The 12,886-nt window shown below is 36.5% G+C and overlaps 1 protein-coding gene across 1 annotated transcript in view; it reads right to left on the reverse strand.

The window, feature by feature from the left end:
• Positions 1-521: 521 nt before the first annotated feature.
• Positions 522-12,886, reverse strand: part of LOC133199119 (perlucin-like protein) — an 87,242-nt gene continuing 74,877 nt past the window's right edge. Inside the window, exon 4 of the mRNA XM_061334993.1 lies at positions 522-772. Coding sequence (XP_061190977.1) covers positions 522-772 — 251 coding nt within the window. The remainder of the gene's footprint in view (positions 773-12,886) is intronic.

A 12,886-nucleotide genomic window follows, 5' to 3' on the forward strand; every position in this document is an offset into this window, starting at 1 on the left:
ATGGAAAATATATAACAATTTCACAAGAATGCTAAATTGCTTGAGTGTAATATGGTTTACAAAGTAATTGAAATTGTCTTTCAAATAGTTTTCTTAGAGAGAATGGCAGAATTTAGTGCTTCTGTAAAAATTTGAATTAATTTTGATTTGGATCAGTTTAATTTCGATTGGGATTGGTCCATTTTTTTTAAAATTACAATTACATTAAAGACCAGTTAAATAAAATTTTGGTGTAGCATTTTTCCTCAATATGTTCATTTCCATTAAGTAAGTTATTGTGCTTTCTTTTTAATGATGGGACGTCTTTTAAACTAAATTGATAACAAAATAAACTAATACAAATCACACAACTCCCACAAAACGTTACATGTGTCAACAAGAAATATTTCTAATTATCTGTTTTCAACTTTTACATGAATATATTAAATTTGAGAACGTACACTTTGCGGATAGACAAAGACGCACAACTCTTCTGAACGCACTGATAAAAACACACCAGCATAGTTCTTGTCTATCGACCTTCAGGCCTTCTCACAGATGAAGTTAGTCTTTGTCGAACAAGGTATATCATTCCAGTTTCCATTTCTAAGTAGGTGGATACAGTCGCTATACTTCGCTTGAAAAGGATAAGTAATGCTTGGTTCATTTGACTCCCAATTTGTGAAGGCCATGCTTTCATTAGCATTGTTCCATTGGTATCTACCTTCCGTTCTAAGATCGTTGCCACCTGTCCAAGCACGACAGAAATCAAAAATGTTAGACGGACACGTGTCTGGAAAAGATTTCAAATGCTTTACAAATACATACGTAATGAAATTTGCAAAACTAAATCATTTTCATGTTATCCAATATATATATTCTTTGCATAAAAAATTTGAAAAAAGGAATTGGTTTATACAGAAAATTCTAGATGTGAATAAATGTAAGCTCAATTAAAGTATACTCGATAAAATAAGCTTGTAGCAAAGTGAAAGGGACGGAGAGATTAGCTTCGTTATAAACATAATTCGTTATATTCGTTATATCCGTTAAGTTCATAATACTATTCAAAACCAAGGGGAATGAAAATCACTTTGCTATAACCGTGTTTTACTCTATGTAGGTCATTAGATTTTCTATCTGAATAGGATTTAGAATATTTTAAAGACTTTTTTACCTTTATTTTTTAAAAATATTTTACTTCCAATAACTAGGGTGAAAGGACAACTGTGACCTGACGGTGTCCAATAAGATTCCACCCCATAGCAGGATTCAATGCAGCCCTGCTGCTGTACGGAATATTGAGATAATGTCTCTGAATATATGAATATAAATCATTGATTATGTTCCCCAAACGAAGTTTGGGAACATATTGTTTTTACTCTGTTTCTTATTATTATTAAGGTCTTCCGTTCCAGACGGAAGACCTTATAGTGATTGTACTGTTTATTATTAAGGTCTTCCGTTCCAGACGGAAGACCTTATAGTGATTGTACTGTTTATTATTATTATTATTATTATTACTATTTTCCCCTTTTTTTGTCGGCAGGATTACTCAGAGATGACTGGATGGATTTTCATGAAATTTTCAGGGTTGATAGAGAATTAAAAAATATACCGAGGCGTTTTTTTTTTTTTTTCATTTTTTTCAAAATTCACTTCCGGTCGTCAGGTATGTCCGATTTCCGTTCTTTTCAAAAATATTTTTTCCGAGTGAGATCTCAGAAACGGTAAGAGATTAAGACACCAAACTTATACGAGTAATAGATCATGAGGAGTAGGCGAGCCCATTTGGGTTAAGCGTGTCAGCCGTCACTTCCGGTCGTCACAGGAACTGATCAAAGAAATCAAAAATTTCAACTTTTCTTTTTTGAATTTTTTTTTTGCATCATATTATTGCATCTCATGTGTAGTTTTGAAATATGTCAGTCCCACCGGAAACAAAAACGACAACTTCCGCTTAGAAGAGGAAAACTACATAATTTGAGTAATTTACTTTCCCTTAAATATCTTTTGTAGATAAAGTATTTGAAAAGATTTTTAGATATGTTATTCAGACTGCAAATGTCTAGAGTAACGTCAAAAATCTTAGTAAAATTCACTTCCAGTCACGTGTTTTTCCTGTCCTCAAAATGAAAAGTTATCTCAGCGAGGTCTCGGAAACGGCATGAGATTAAGACACCAAACTTAAATGAGTAGAAGACCTTGAGGAGTAGGCAAAACACATAGGGTTAGACGCGTCAGCCGTCACTTCCGGTCGTCACAGGAAGTGATCAAAAAATCGAAAATTTCAACTTTTCTTTATAAAATTAAAACTTGCATCACTTTGTTGCATCTCTTTCGTGTTTTGAAATATGTTAGATTCCACCGGAAACAAAAACTGTAAACTTCCGGTTTAAAGAGATAAACTACGTTATTTCGATGTTTAGCTTTCTCATAAATATCACTTAAAGATAAGTATTTGAAATGTTTTTTTATACATATGCTGTAGATACTACAAATGTCATGAGAAAATTCAGAGATTTTTATTCAATTCACTTCCGGTCGTGTGTTTTCCTGTCCCCAAAATTAGAATGTGTTCTCACAATTGCTCGGTAAGAGTAAAAGACTGAAGTCTAAAACTTTCAGGACTTATAGTCAGTCATCAGTTCATTTGCATCGTGTAAAAATCGTCTGTCGTCATTACTTCCGGTCGTGACAGGAAATGAAGAAAAAAGTAATTTTTTTAAGTTATTTTGTTTCTACATCAGTTTTAGGCTTATATCGACGTTGGAAAAGACATGTTTATGCAAACAGGAAGTAGTATAACGGAAGACCTTCTCATTACTAGTAATGAGTTTCTAGTTAAGTCTTCCGTTCACAACGGAAGACTTATAGTGATTGTATTGTTTCTTTTTATTATTATTATTATTATTATTCCTCCCAAATTTTGTGAGCGCGATTACTCAGAGATGGTTGGATAGATTTTCACAATTTTTCACATGATAGTAGGCTGATATATGAAGTTTATATAAAATTCCGTTTTTTGAAAAATTCACTTCCGGTCCGAAGTTACGGCCGAATTTCCAATTTTTAAATGGACTTTTGTCCGGAATTTTTCTCGGAAACGGTTTGAGGTAAAGATGTGAAATTTACAGGAGCATTAGATCATGACATTCTCTTTGTTTCGAAGTTGTTTTCGTGTGTTTCCGGTACTTCCTGTCCGAACCGGAAGTGAACTTGTGTTTGGTCAATTTTCAACTTTTTTGATTTTTAATATTTTTTCAAGATTTTATTATGTATAACAGAGGTTATTCTACAAATACTAAATATGTAATTTGTTTTAAAATTGGATTGCGCATTTTCTAGATTTTAGGTACCGTCATTTTCCCCATTTACCTAGTGTGTATACAATGGGCAAAGAAAGATAACTCTGACTTGTAAGTGAGAATAGAACTTTCGAGATAAAGGCGGAAATAGTATCGATGACGTCAGAGACATATACACTCTCCATATCAAAAATATTTAGACGTTCCATATGCACTCTTCTAAATGTAAGAGTACGTTGGTTACCGCTTCCAAAGCATGTATAGTTTAAAGTTGCCAGTGTAGTGTAAGTCTGTATTGACAGTTAATTGATTTACACATGAATATATCTAAAAAGAAAAATTAATATATATGCTAGGTACCTAATTCAAGTAAATATATTATAAGCACTGAATATACATTTATAGTGATGGACAGGCATGCAATTTTATCTATCTCGTATAGTAAGTTCAGAATACGATAGTTATAAGCCTTCTATAATGTAGACGATTTATTATTCTCTATGATTTGAATGCGAAATTATCCCGATTTCCGAGTTTTATTTTCGATATTAAAAAATATTACATACACTCAAAAAAGGAATTGAGCGATAGAAAATTGTAATACAGTACTGTTTTAAAGCCTTTATAAATAAATTGATATCTGCCACTTAAAAGAAAGAAAATCAATCTATAGATTAGATTTGGTTATTACATGTATATTTGATAAAAAGGTTAAATTATTTATGACACATGATTTATACTCTATATACCCAAGGAATTAAAAAAGATGATTCTTGAATTCTTGTGAAATACTCAAAGAGTTAAAAAAAAATATGTGAAAACGCGATCCTGTGTGAAATAATGGTACGCTATATGTTTCTTTTGAAAAAAAAAAAAAACCATGATAAAAAAATTGCACAGGTCTCTTGATATGTGGGATAAGTATACCTGAATGAACACAATTTTATGCAGTGATATATAATTATGTACATGCAACTGACGTCCGTACTTTTCCTTATAATTCATAAAACATAAAACTATCTAATTACTTTGAAGCCTCCTCCCCCCCCCCCCCATCTTGATTAATATTTGGAGACGTTCGTGCAGCTAGTTATTTGAATTATATATTCGTTTTAGATTTAAATCTGGAACATGTGAATATAATTACCATTTACATGTATACAGAATTTCATATTCTATAATGGTAGATTTGTCATTATGAAATGTTCAATTTACGTCTGAGAGAGGGGGGGGGAGAGAGAGATTCCCTCTTAATCCCGATCCTCCTATCCATTTACATAGACCAAAAATTAGTTCTGTATCGGTCACACCCATTCTTTATTAAATGTTTTCTGATTTCATAGTCAGTCATGGTCACATCCTGTATATTTTTCAGCTTAAAAAGTATCACACGAAGTGCACGTGTGTTGACCTGTCAATCAAAATCACTTGACGCTGTATTCACTGCAATTAAGTAGCCTGAGTTCGAAATGATCTTGAAGTATGATCTTTAAGTAAATCTGATGCAACAATCTTGTGAAAAAATAAAATAAAAAATAAAATATCTCGGTATTATGAACTTGGATTGTGGGACGTGGAGACCGGTCCTTTGGATGAGATCGTATAAATCGAGGTCCCTTGTTGCAGAAGGTGCTGGCATAAAAAAGATTCCCCACTGCTCAATTGCGATAAGTGCCAAAGTATAGGACAAAAATTTGCAGTCTCCACCGGCGAGTGGTGGCGTCTCCATGTAAGTGAAAAATTCTCGAGAGGGACGTTAAACAACATACGTATAATCAATCAATCAATCAATCGATTGCTGAAGAATTACTGTAATTGAATAATCTGTCTTAGAGGTATGCTGTCAAATCTTGATATTATAACTTTACAAAACTCAGTGACTTTACGTTTAGTGTGATACTAACTTAATTCATTATATTTTTTTTATAACACCTTCACAATTATGCCAAAATATACACACAATGAAGTTTATGATAGTACGGTGTTCGTTCGTCTGTTTGTTTGTCTTAGAAATGATTGCAAACAATTTTTTTTAAAATTGCTAATGATATACGTTTATCTCTTATAGGTGCCAAATGTAATATACAATATTGATAATGAAAATCAAAGTACCTTAAGTACTGAAAGGACTTTTTCCAGTTATTTTTTTTCTTTCACAGTAAATATGACATGTATGTTTTTTACACAGAAAAAAAGCAAATTCTTACAGATTTAGAAGAACGGAAGACTTTTTTGTTGCCATGGCAACAAGAGTCTAGTTATTATTATTATTGTTTTTTTTTTCTTACCGATTTTGTGCACGCGATTTCTCAAAAACGGCTCGATGGATTTCCTTGAAACTTTTAGGACTTATGTATCATCACTTGAACCTTATGCGTTTTTTTTCTGTTTTGATGACGTCACTTCCGGACCAGAGATATTGCCGATTTAATGGTTTTCGAAGGGTCGGGTTGTCCCCAGATTTTCCCATATACGGCTTTAGTTAGAAACATGAAACTTTCAGGTATGGTAGACCTATGTCTGTAGATATGCATAACGCATTTCATTTTTACCGGAAATGCCCCACGTCGGCGCTCGCTATGGCCCGAAAAATGTCCTATCTGGAATTTTAAATTTTTTAAACACTTTTTCTATACTATCTTTTTACCTGTAAATATTTTGTTAAAACATATAGAACAAAAGTTGTGTAGAATGTTACGATCTTTCAAAGGATACCAACAATAAGGGCCTGGCCCCTAACATTAGGGAGATAGAGGGGCCAAAAGTGTTTTCCTGATATCTCAAAAAGTATCGAGAATTTGTATAGCTTCATAGAAGAAAAGTTGTTCAAAATGACAAGTAGCAGATAAGGTGACCATTAAAAGTCGTCAAAATGACGTCACTTCCGGTCACACCGAGAGTAATGGTAAATGGTTCATTTTTGCACATATGACCGTAGAAGCCTCTCGATCTCAATCTCATCTTCTTGAGATTTAGACGGAAGACTTATTTGTTGCTTTGCAACAAGCTCGTCTAGTTAAGGTCTTCCGTCTCCAACGGAAGACCTTATTGTTTTCGTTCGGTTTCTTTTTCCCTATTATTATTATTAGGGTCTTCCGTCTCCAACGGAAGACCCTTCTATTATTCTATTGTTTCTTTTTCAATTTTATTATTAGGGTCTTCCGTCTTCTGCGGAAGACCCTTCTATTATTCTATTGTTGATTTTTCACTTTTCTTATTATTATTAAGGTCTTCCGTCTCCAGCGGAAGACCTTATTGTTTTCGTTCGGTTTCTTTTTCCCTATTATTATTATTATTATTATTATTATTATTATTCTTACCGATTTTGTGCACGCAAGTTCTCGGTAACGTCTGGGCTGATTTTCATGAAACTTGCAGATCTGATAGGTATTGATCTGAACCTTATTGGAAATTTTTTTCGTTGATGACGTCACTTTCCATCTCGAGATATTAAGGATTTTCTGATTTTCAGAGGGTCGGCTTGTCCTGGAAACTCCTCCGAAACGACTTAAGATATGTGTAAATAATGGTTGCCACCCGGCACCACGTGTGCCGACGGAGGAGGACCTGACACCTGAATCGGTGTTTCGGGCACATTTTGGGAATGTTCCAGGGTCTGCCACTCGTCAGAGGTCCAACCCAAATTAAATTCTAATATACTAGCTGTATAGATATCCGGGCATGGTGTTGCATGCAATCTATTATACTAATAAATATATTAAGTAATTATCAGAATTGAGAATTATTTGTTGGCGGTAGTTGTAGTGGACATTGTTTCTGTTTTCTGTTCCACTAATAAAGCCTTGTGAATTCGAAGCTGTATGCTTTCGGATATAAGTCGATGAGTGAGACAATGTATGTTGTCAAAGAGAATTAATATTCTCTATGTTGCGAGCTTATAGTTAAAGCCTTGTTAATCCGAAACTGTATGGTTTTGGATATATGTCAATGAGTAAGACAATATATTTTGTCAAAGAGAATTAATATTCTCCATCTTGCGAGCTTGCAGCTATTAGCTCGTCTTATTTAGTTGTACAGGTTGTACTTGTACAGCTAGTATATTAGAATTTAATTTGGGTTGGACCTCTGACGAGTGGCAGACCCTGGAACATTCCCAAAATGTGCCCGAAACACCGATTCAGGTGTCAGGTCCTCCTCCGTCGGCACACGTGGTGCCGGGTGGCAACCATTATTTACACATTGATCTTGGTACCTCGTACCCCTTGCCACCCTCCCGTGTATCGATTTGGTTTCCATTCTCGATCCGTGTGCTATGTCGGTTGAGGCACGTGTCACCAATATTGGTGTTTCGGGCACACGTTTTATACATATACATACTTCTTCAACAAAATGAACTTTTTATATCAATTACAGTATAGTATCAGTTATCACATGAATATCTTTTTATTAAGGTATCTGCTCTAGATCCCTTTATTCATTTGCCAGCAGCAAACTAAGACTATTGTATATGACAGAGCGATGTACACGTTGTACCGTTGCTACCTGCGATACAGCATCGTTTTGTATTTTTCCTCTGAGCCTGTCAACTCAGGAATTAAACCAACGTCCACCATCACAAACACAGGCTAGGCATACAAAGACCTGACAGAGCCACTTCTCAGGCTGTCATTCGTTTCTAACATACCGTAACTCATACCAATCCCTCAGTTCCCTTGATGTAAGCGGAAATTGAAATTCACAATTTCACACTGTTGTTTGCCAAATTACACATATAAATCAAACTCAACACCTATAAAGCTTACTCACACATCAAAAGCGGGGAATCACGCTCAATTATCAATTAACCCCAACAAATCTACAAACACACCAACAATAAGCACCCAGAGTCATTCAGACTTCTGACTTTATAACAAATGTCCTCAGGTCTCCGTAAATCCACTAAAAGCAGCTTCATCCCTCCACTGCTACCTTCTAACATGGAAAGCAATAATATGGACACGGACAACTTTGACCTAACACACAGCTATCCCACACCGGGCCAAAAAATAGAGGACACACCACCTGAATATGATAGTGATCCTGATTTGGACTTGAATGAGACAACGCTCGTCTCATCGGCAAGCAAAAGTGAAGACTACCAAAAAACGGTGGACAGCGCTATTAAGGAAGTTGACAATTTAATGTTCAAACGCCACAGAATTGCCACCATTAAGCACTCAATAGACAAGGTGGATGTCAATGCGGAAAACCCAAACCTACCCGCCTTCCTGAACTTTCAACTCAACTTCACAGCAAGCTGCGATGAAGTTAGCCAGGAGCTATTTAAGGACATAACCAAGGACCTTCACCAAAAGGGGCTTACCAAACTTATAAGCACTCTGCAAGATACATGTGCACAGATCATCCGAGAAAAAAATGAGGAAATCAAGAAAAGAGTGGCCGAGACCAAAAGCAAATTAGCAGCTAATGACCGTGAAGCCGGCACTTACCGGGCCAAATTCTTCTCGGACCTTGAGGCCCTCAAACAAAAATGGGTTGAAAAGATCAACCAATACAAATTGAGAGCTCCTGCGAGAGCCTACGAGCATAAACGCCCGAGTTCAAGCCAGTCAAGACCATGGTCAAGAGGACGGGGCAATGGTCAGAGAAATTCAAGGACCAATCAACCATCTATCATTCAAGAACTGAAAAATCTGACTAAAATGCTTCAGGACCCAAGTAACAAATGACCGTGCAAGTTCCTTGCCCTTTTTGCAAATGCTAGGGTGTGAACGTATCTTACGTGTTTGTAAACAGACACTAAGTATATAAAACAATTCATATTCGTGGACTACCCACACGTATGGTAAGGTTTACCGCCATATTAATCCTTTTATTCTCTCTGAACAAGAAACTTTTATTGTACGTTTAGTATACAGACTTAAAATCAACCAACATAACATGTACTGTGAAAAACTCAGCATAAAAAATATGTACAATAAAGCTTTGTTATATGAGTCACTGTCGACATCTCTGTTTTACTTCCTGCATGCCTCAGCGAACCTGCCCCATTGTTGTCGTACTTGGGGCGTTTATGATTATTGATTATGATTACCACAGTGTTGAATTTCACAACTCTACACTGCGGACCATTTAGATATGTACAAAACTCAGAACATCTGCAGCAATTATTATTGTCGAAGCCATAGGGCTTTAACACACCTAACCCTCGCCTCGACGCTTCTCATACGCGGTCCCGCAACAAGTCTAAGCCGGACATTGTAACCATGGCATCTGTATTGCATCATATAGTCATTCACAGGAAAATAAACGTTTTTATACCACTCCTAGAAAAAAATACGCCTCCTCTCATTTCAATCTACCTCGCCTGCCGGCGCCCCGAAATAACTCCGCATGCCAATCAGCGCGCCTCAACTATACCCCCTAGGAGCCCCTGATGATCATAACCTCGTCCATTATACTAAGCAATCAATGCAGATCTGTTCCCCAGATCGGCATTACGTTAAGATGCCTAGTAGAAGGCTCTCTAAAACGCAGAAAAAGGAAAAATATAAAATAAGACGAGCAAACAACAGAAAAGCTCGAACTATCAGACGAACAAAACGTCTGTCAGAGAACGCTAAGAATAATGTTCTCAATCTCTCAGACTATACCCTGTCTGAAGCTGAAATATCATTACTCAGCAAAGGTTTGAAATTTATTCCCACACCTGGGACGCAAAACATAAGACAGAACTTGCTATGTAGTTTCAATGAACTAGCAAGGAAAATGAGATGCAGGATACTCTTTCAAACAGATGAGAATGATACAAAATTGCATCCCTTATATATCAATACTAACTACAACCCTGGCAACACACCGTACACAGCTTTAGAGAATTATCTCTATGCAACTAAAATGGAGCTATGTAAAATCCACTTTCACAAATTTAGAGACAATTTGACTAAAAAAGAACGATCTGCCCTGACCAGTCTCCGCAACGAGCCTATTATTATCATAAAAAAGGCAGACAAATCCACTACTGTTGTAGTTCAGAACCGCTCCAATTATGTAGCGGAGGGACTTAGACAATTAAATGATGGCATTCATTATGCCGCAATTCACAAGGACAGAACACAAGAAATACACAATCTGATCAATAAGGTTGTATGTGAAATGCACATCAATTCTAACATTGACAACACTACTCACAGATTTCTGTCGCAGCCCCTTACATTCAGGCCTGGCAGATTATACCTACTACCTAAAATACATAAAATCTGCATCTCTGACATTGAAAACTTCAAAGGGTCCGAAGCCCTGCAGCGTGGAATGATTATACCAGGGAGGCCAATTTTCTCTCAATGCTCCTCTCCTACAATGCCAATCGGCCACTTTATAGATCACTTCCTTGTACCATTAGTACAAAAACAACACACTTATGTTAGAGACACCAAAGACTTTATCAGCAAAGTTGAATCCCTACACTTGAAACCTGATACCTGGCTTGTTACCTATGATGTAACTTCGATGTATACCAACATGACAGCCACGGAACTCATCCAATCTGCAGCAAAAGCACTCACAAAATTGAAACAAAATGATGTCACAATACCAATCCCAGATACCAATTACCTAATTAAATTATTAAAAATTCTGCTCGAGAACAATGAATTTGAATTTAATGGCCACCTTTATAAACAAATACTAGGGGCCAGCATGGGGGCGGTTCCTTCACCCGAGATATGTGACCTCCGCCTTTTTGATATCCTTGAAAATATTACCAAAAAATACAACCATAGAAATAAGATTGTGGCCCACTTTAGATATAGGGATGACGGTTTTATGGTCATTGATGCCACAGAAAGTGAAATACTGCAGTTTTTTGAACTTGCAAATCTGGAGCACACATACCTTAAATTTACTTACAATATTCACTTGAATGAGACTGCGTTCTTGGACACAAAAGTGCACAAAGGACAGAGATTCATACAGACTGGAGTCTTAGACGTTGAAACGTTCATCAAACCCACCGAAACGTTTATGTACCTGCATCGCAGCAGTGCACACCCCAATGCTACCTTCAGAGGATTTATCAAGGGTGAAATTATTCGGCATAAGAGGAACACCTCTGACCCACACAAAACAAAACAATTAATTTCACAGTTCAAGAAACGACTTTTATCAAGGGGGTACTCGGACTCTGAAATTGACAGCATTGTTTCAGAGACGGAAACAATCAATAGACAAGATCTGCTAAAAAATAGCAAGACCAAATCTAATAGACCACCCTCTGTGCTTGTTACCAAATACAACCCCGCAGTCAAAAAACTTGGAAAAATATTACGCAAACATTGGAAAATTATCCAAAAAGATAAACAGTGTTCTGCAATATTCCCGACACCCCCTATCATTGGATACAAGCGACATAGAAACCTAAACGAGCTTTTAAACTCGAACAGACAACATATTAATTAACAAATAAAGACAATCCGTGATGGCGAGAATCATGCTGAGCAGATATCAGCAAACAGGCGGCTGTCAATAACCCAATACACACTCTAAATAAACAGCCAATGCGATCTCTCTCATGCCACGCACCTTAACTCCTCCAGCGCGACGACGTGATGGGTCGCCCCGCCCGCTCCCAACGAATTTTAACTGCAGTTCTATCTAAGAGCCGTTAAGTACAACCTGTACAACTAAATAAGACGAGCTAATAGCTGCAAGCTCGCAAGATAGAGAATATTAATTCTCTTTGACAAAATATATTGTCTTACTCATTGACATATATCCAAAACCATACAGTTTCGGATTAACAAGGCTTTAACTATAAGCTCGCAACATAGAGAATATTAATTCTCTTTGACAACATACATTGTCTCACTCATCGATTTATATCCGAAAGCATACAGCTTCGAATTCACAAGGCTTTATTAGTGGAACAGAAAACAGAAACAATGTCCACTACAACTACCGCCAACAAATAATTCTCAATTCTGATAATTACTTAATATATTTATTAGTATAATAGATTGCATGCAACACCATGCCCGGATATCTATACAGCTAGTATATTAGAATTTAATTTGGGTTGGACCTCTGACGAGTGGCAGACCCTGGAACATTCCCAAAATGTGCCCGAAACACCGATTCAGGTGTCAGGTCCTCCTCCGTCGGCACACGTGGTGCCGGGTGGCAACCATTATTTACACACTTAAGATTTTCAGTGAAGGTAGGGGAAGGTTTGTAGATTTGCAGGCAGGTGTCCAAATCTCTCTAGCGCAAAAGGCGCCGAAGCTCGGTAGGGCTCAAAAACTGTCTCGGAAACATCTCACAAAATTTAACATATTTTCTTTCATATCTTCATACATACTAAGAATTTGTTAAAACATATAGAAGAAAAGTTGTGCAGAATGAGACGACCTTTCATTTAATATCAAGAGAAAGGGGCTGACCCCTCAAATTAGGGGCTGAGAGGGGCCAAAAGTCTTTCATCTTTAATTGTTTAACGATCAATAATTTGTAATACATTACTGAAGCAAAGATGTTTATCTTAACGATTTACAACAATATATGATAAGATTCTGATCATATGTTACGTAATAAGGGGTCACAAGGGGCCAGAACACTAAATCTTAGACGCTCTATATCTCGAA

Source organism: Saccostrea echinata, unplaced genomic scaffold, assembly GCF_033153115.1.
Source record: "Saccostrea echinata isolate AGI-Se365-2 ecotype Australia unplaced genomic scaffold, CSIRO_AGI_Sech_v1 ptg000033l, whole genome shotgun sequence".
In the NCBI taxonomy this organism is placed as follows: domain Eukaryota; kingdom Metazoa; phylum Mollusca; class Bivalvia; order Ostreida; family Ostreidae; genus Saccostrea; species Saccostrea echinata.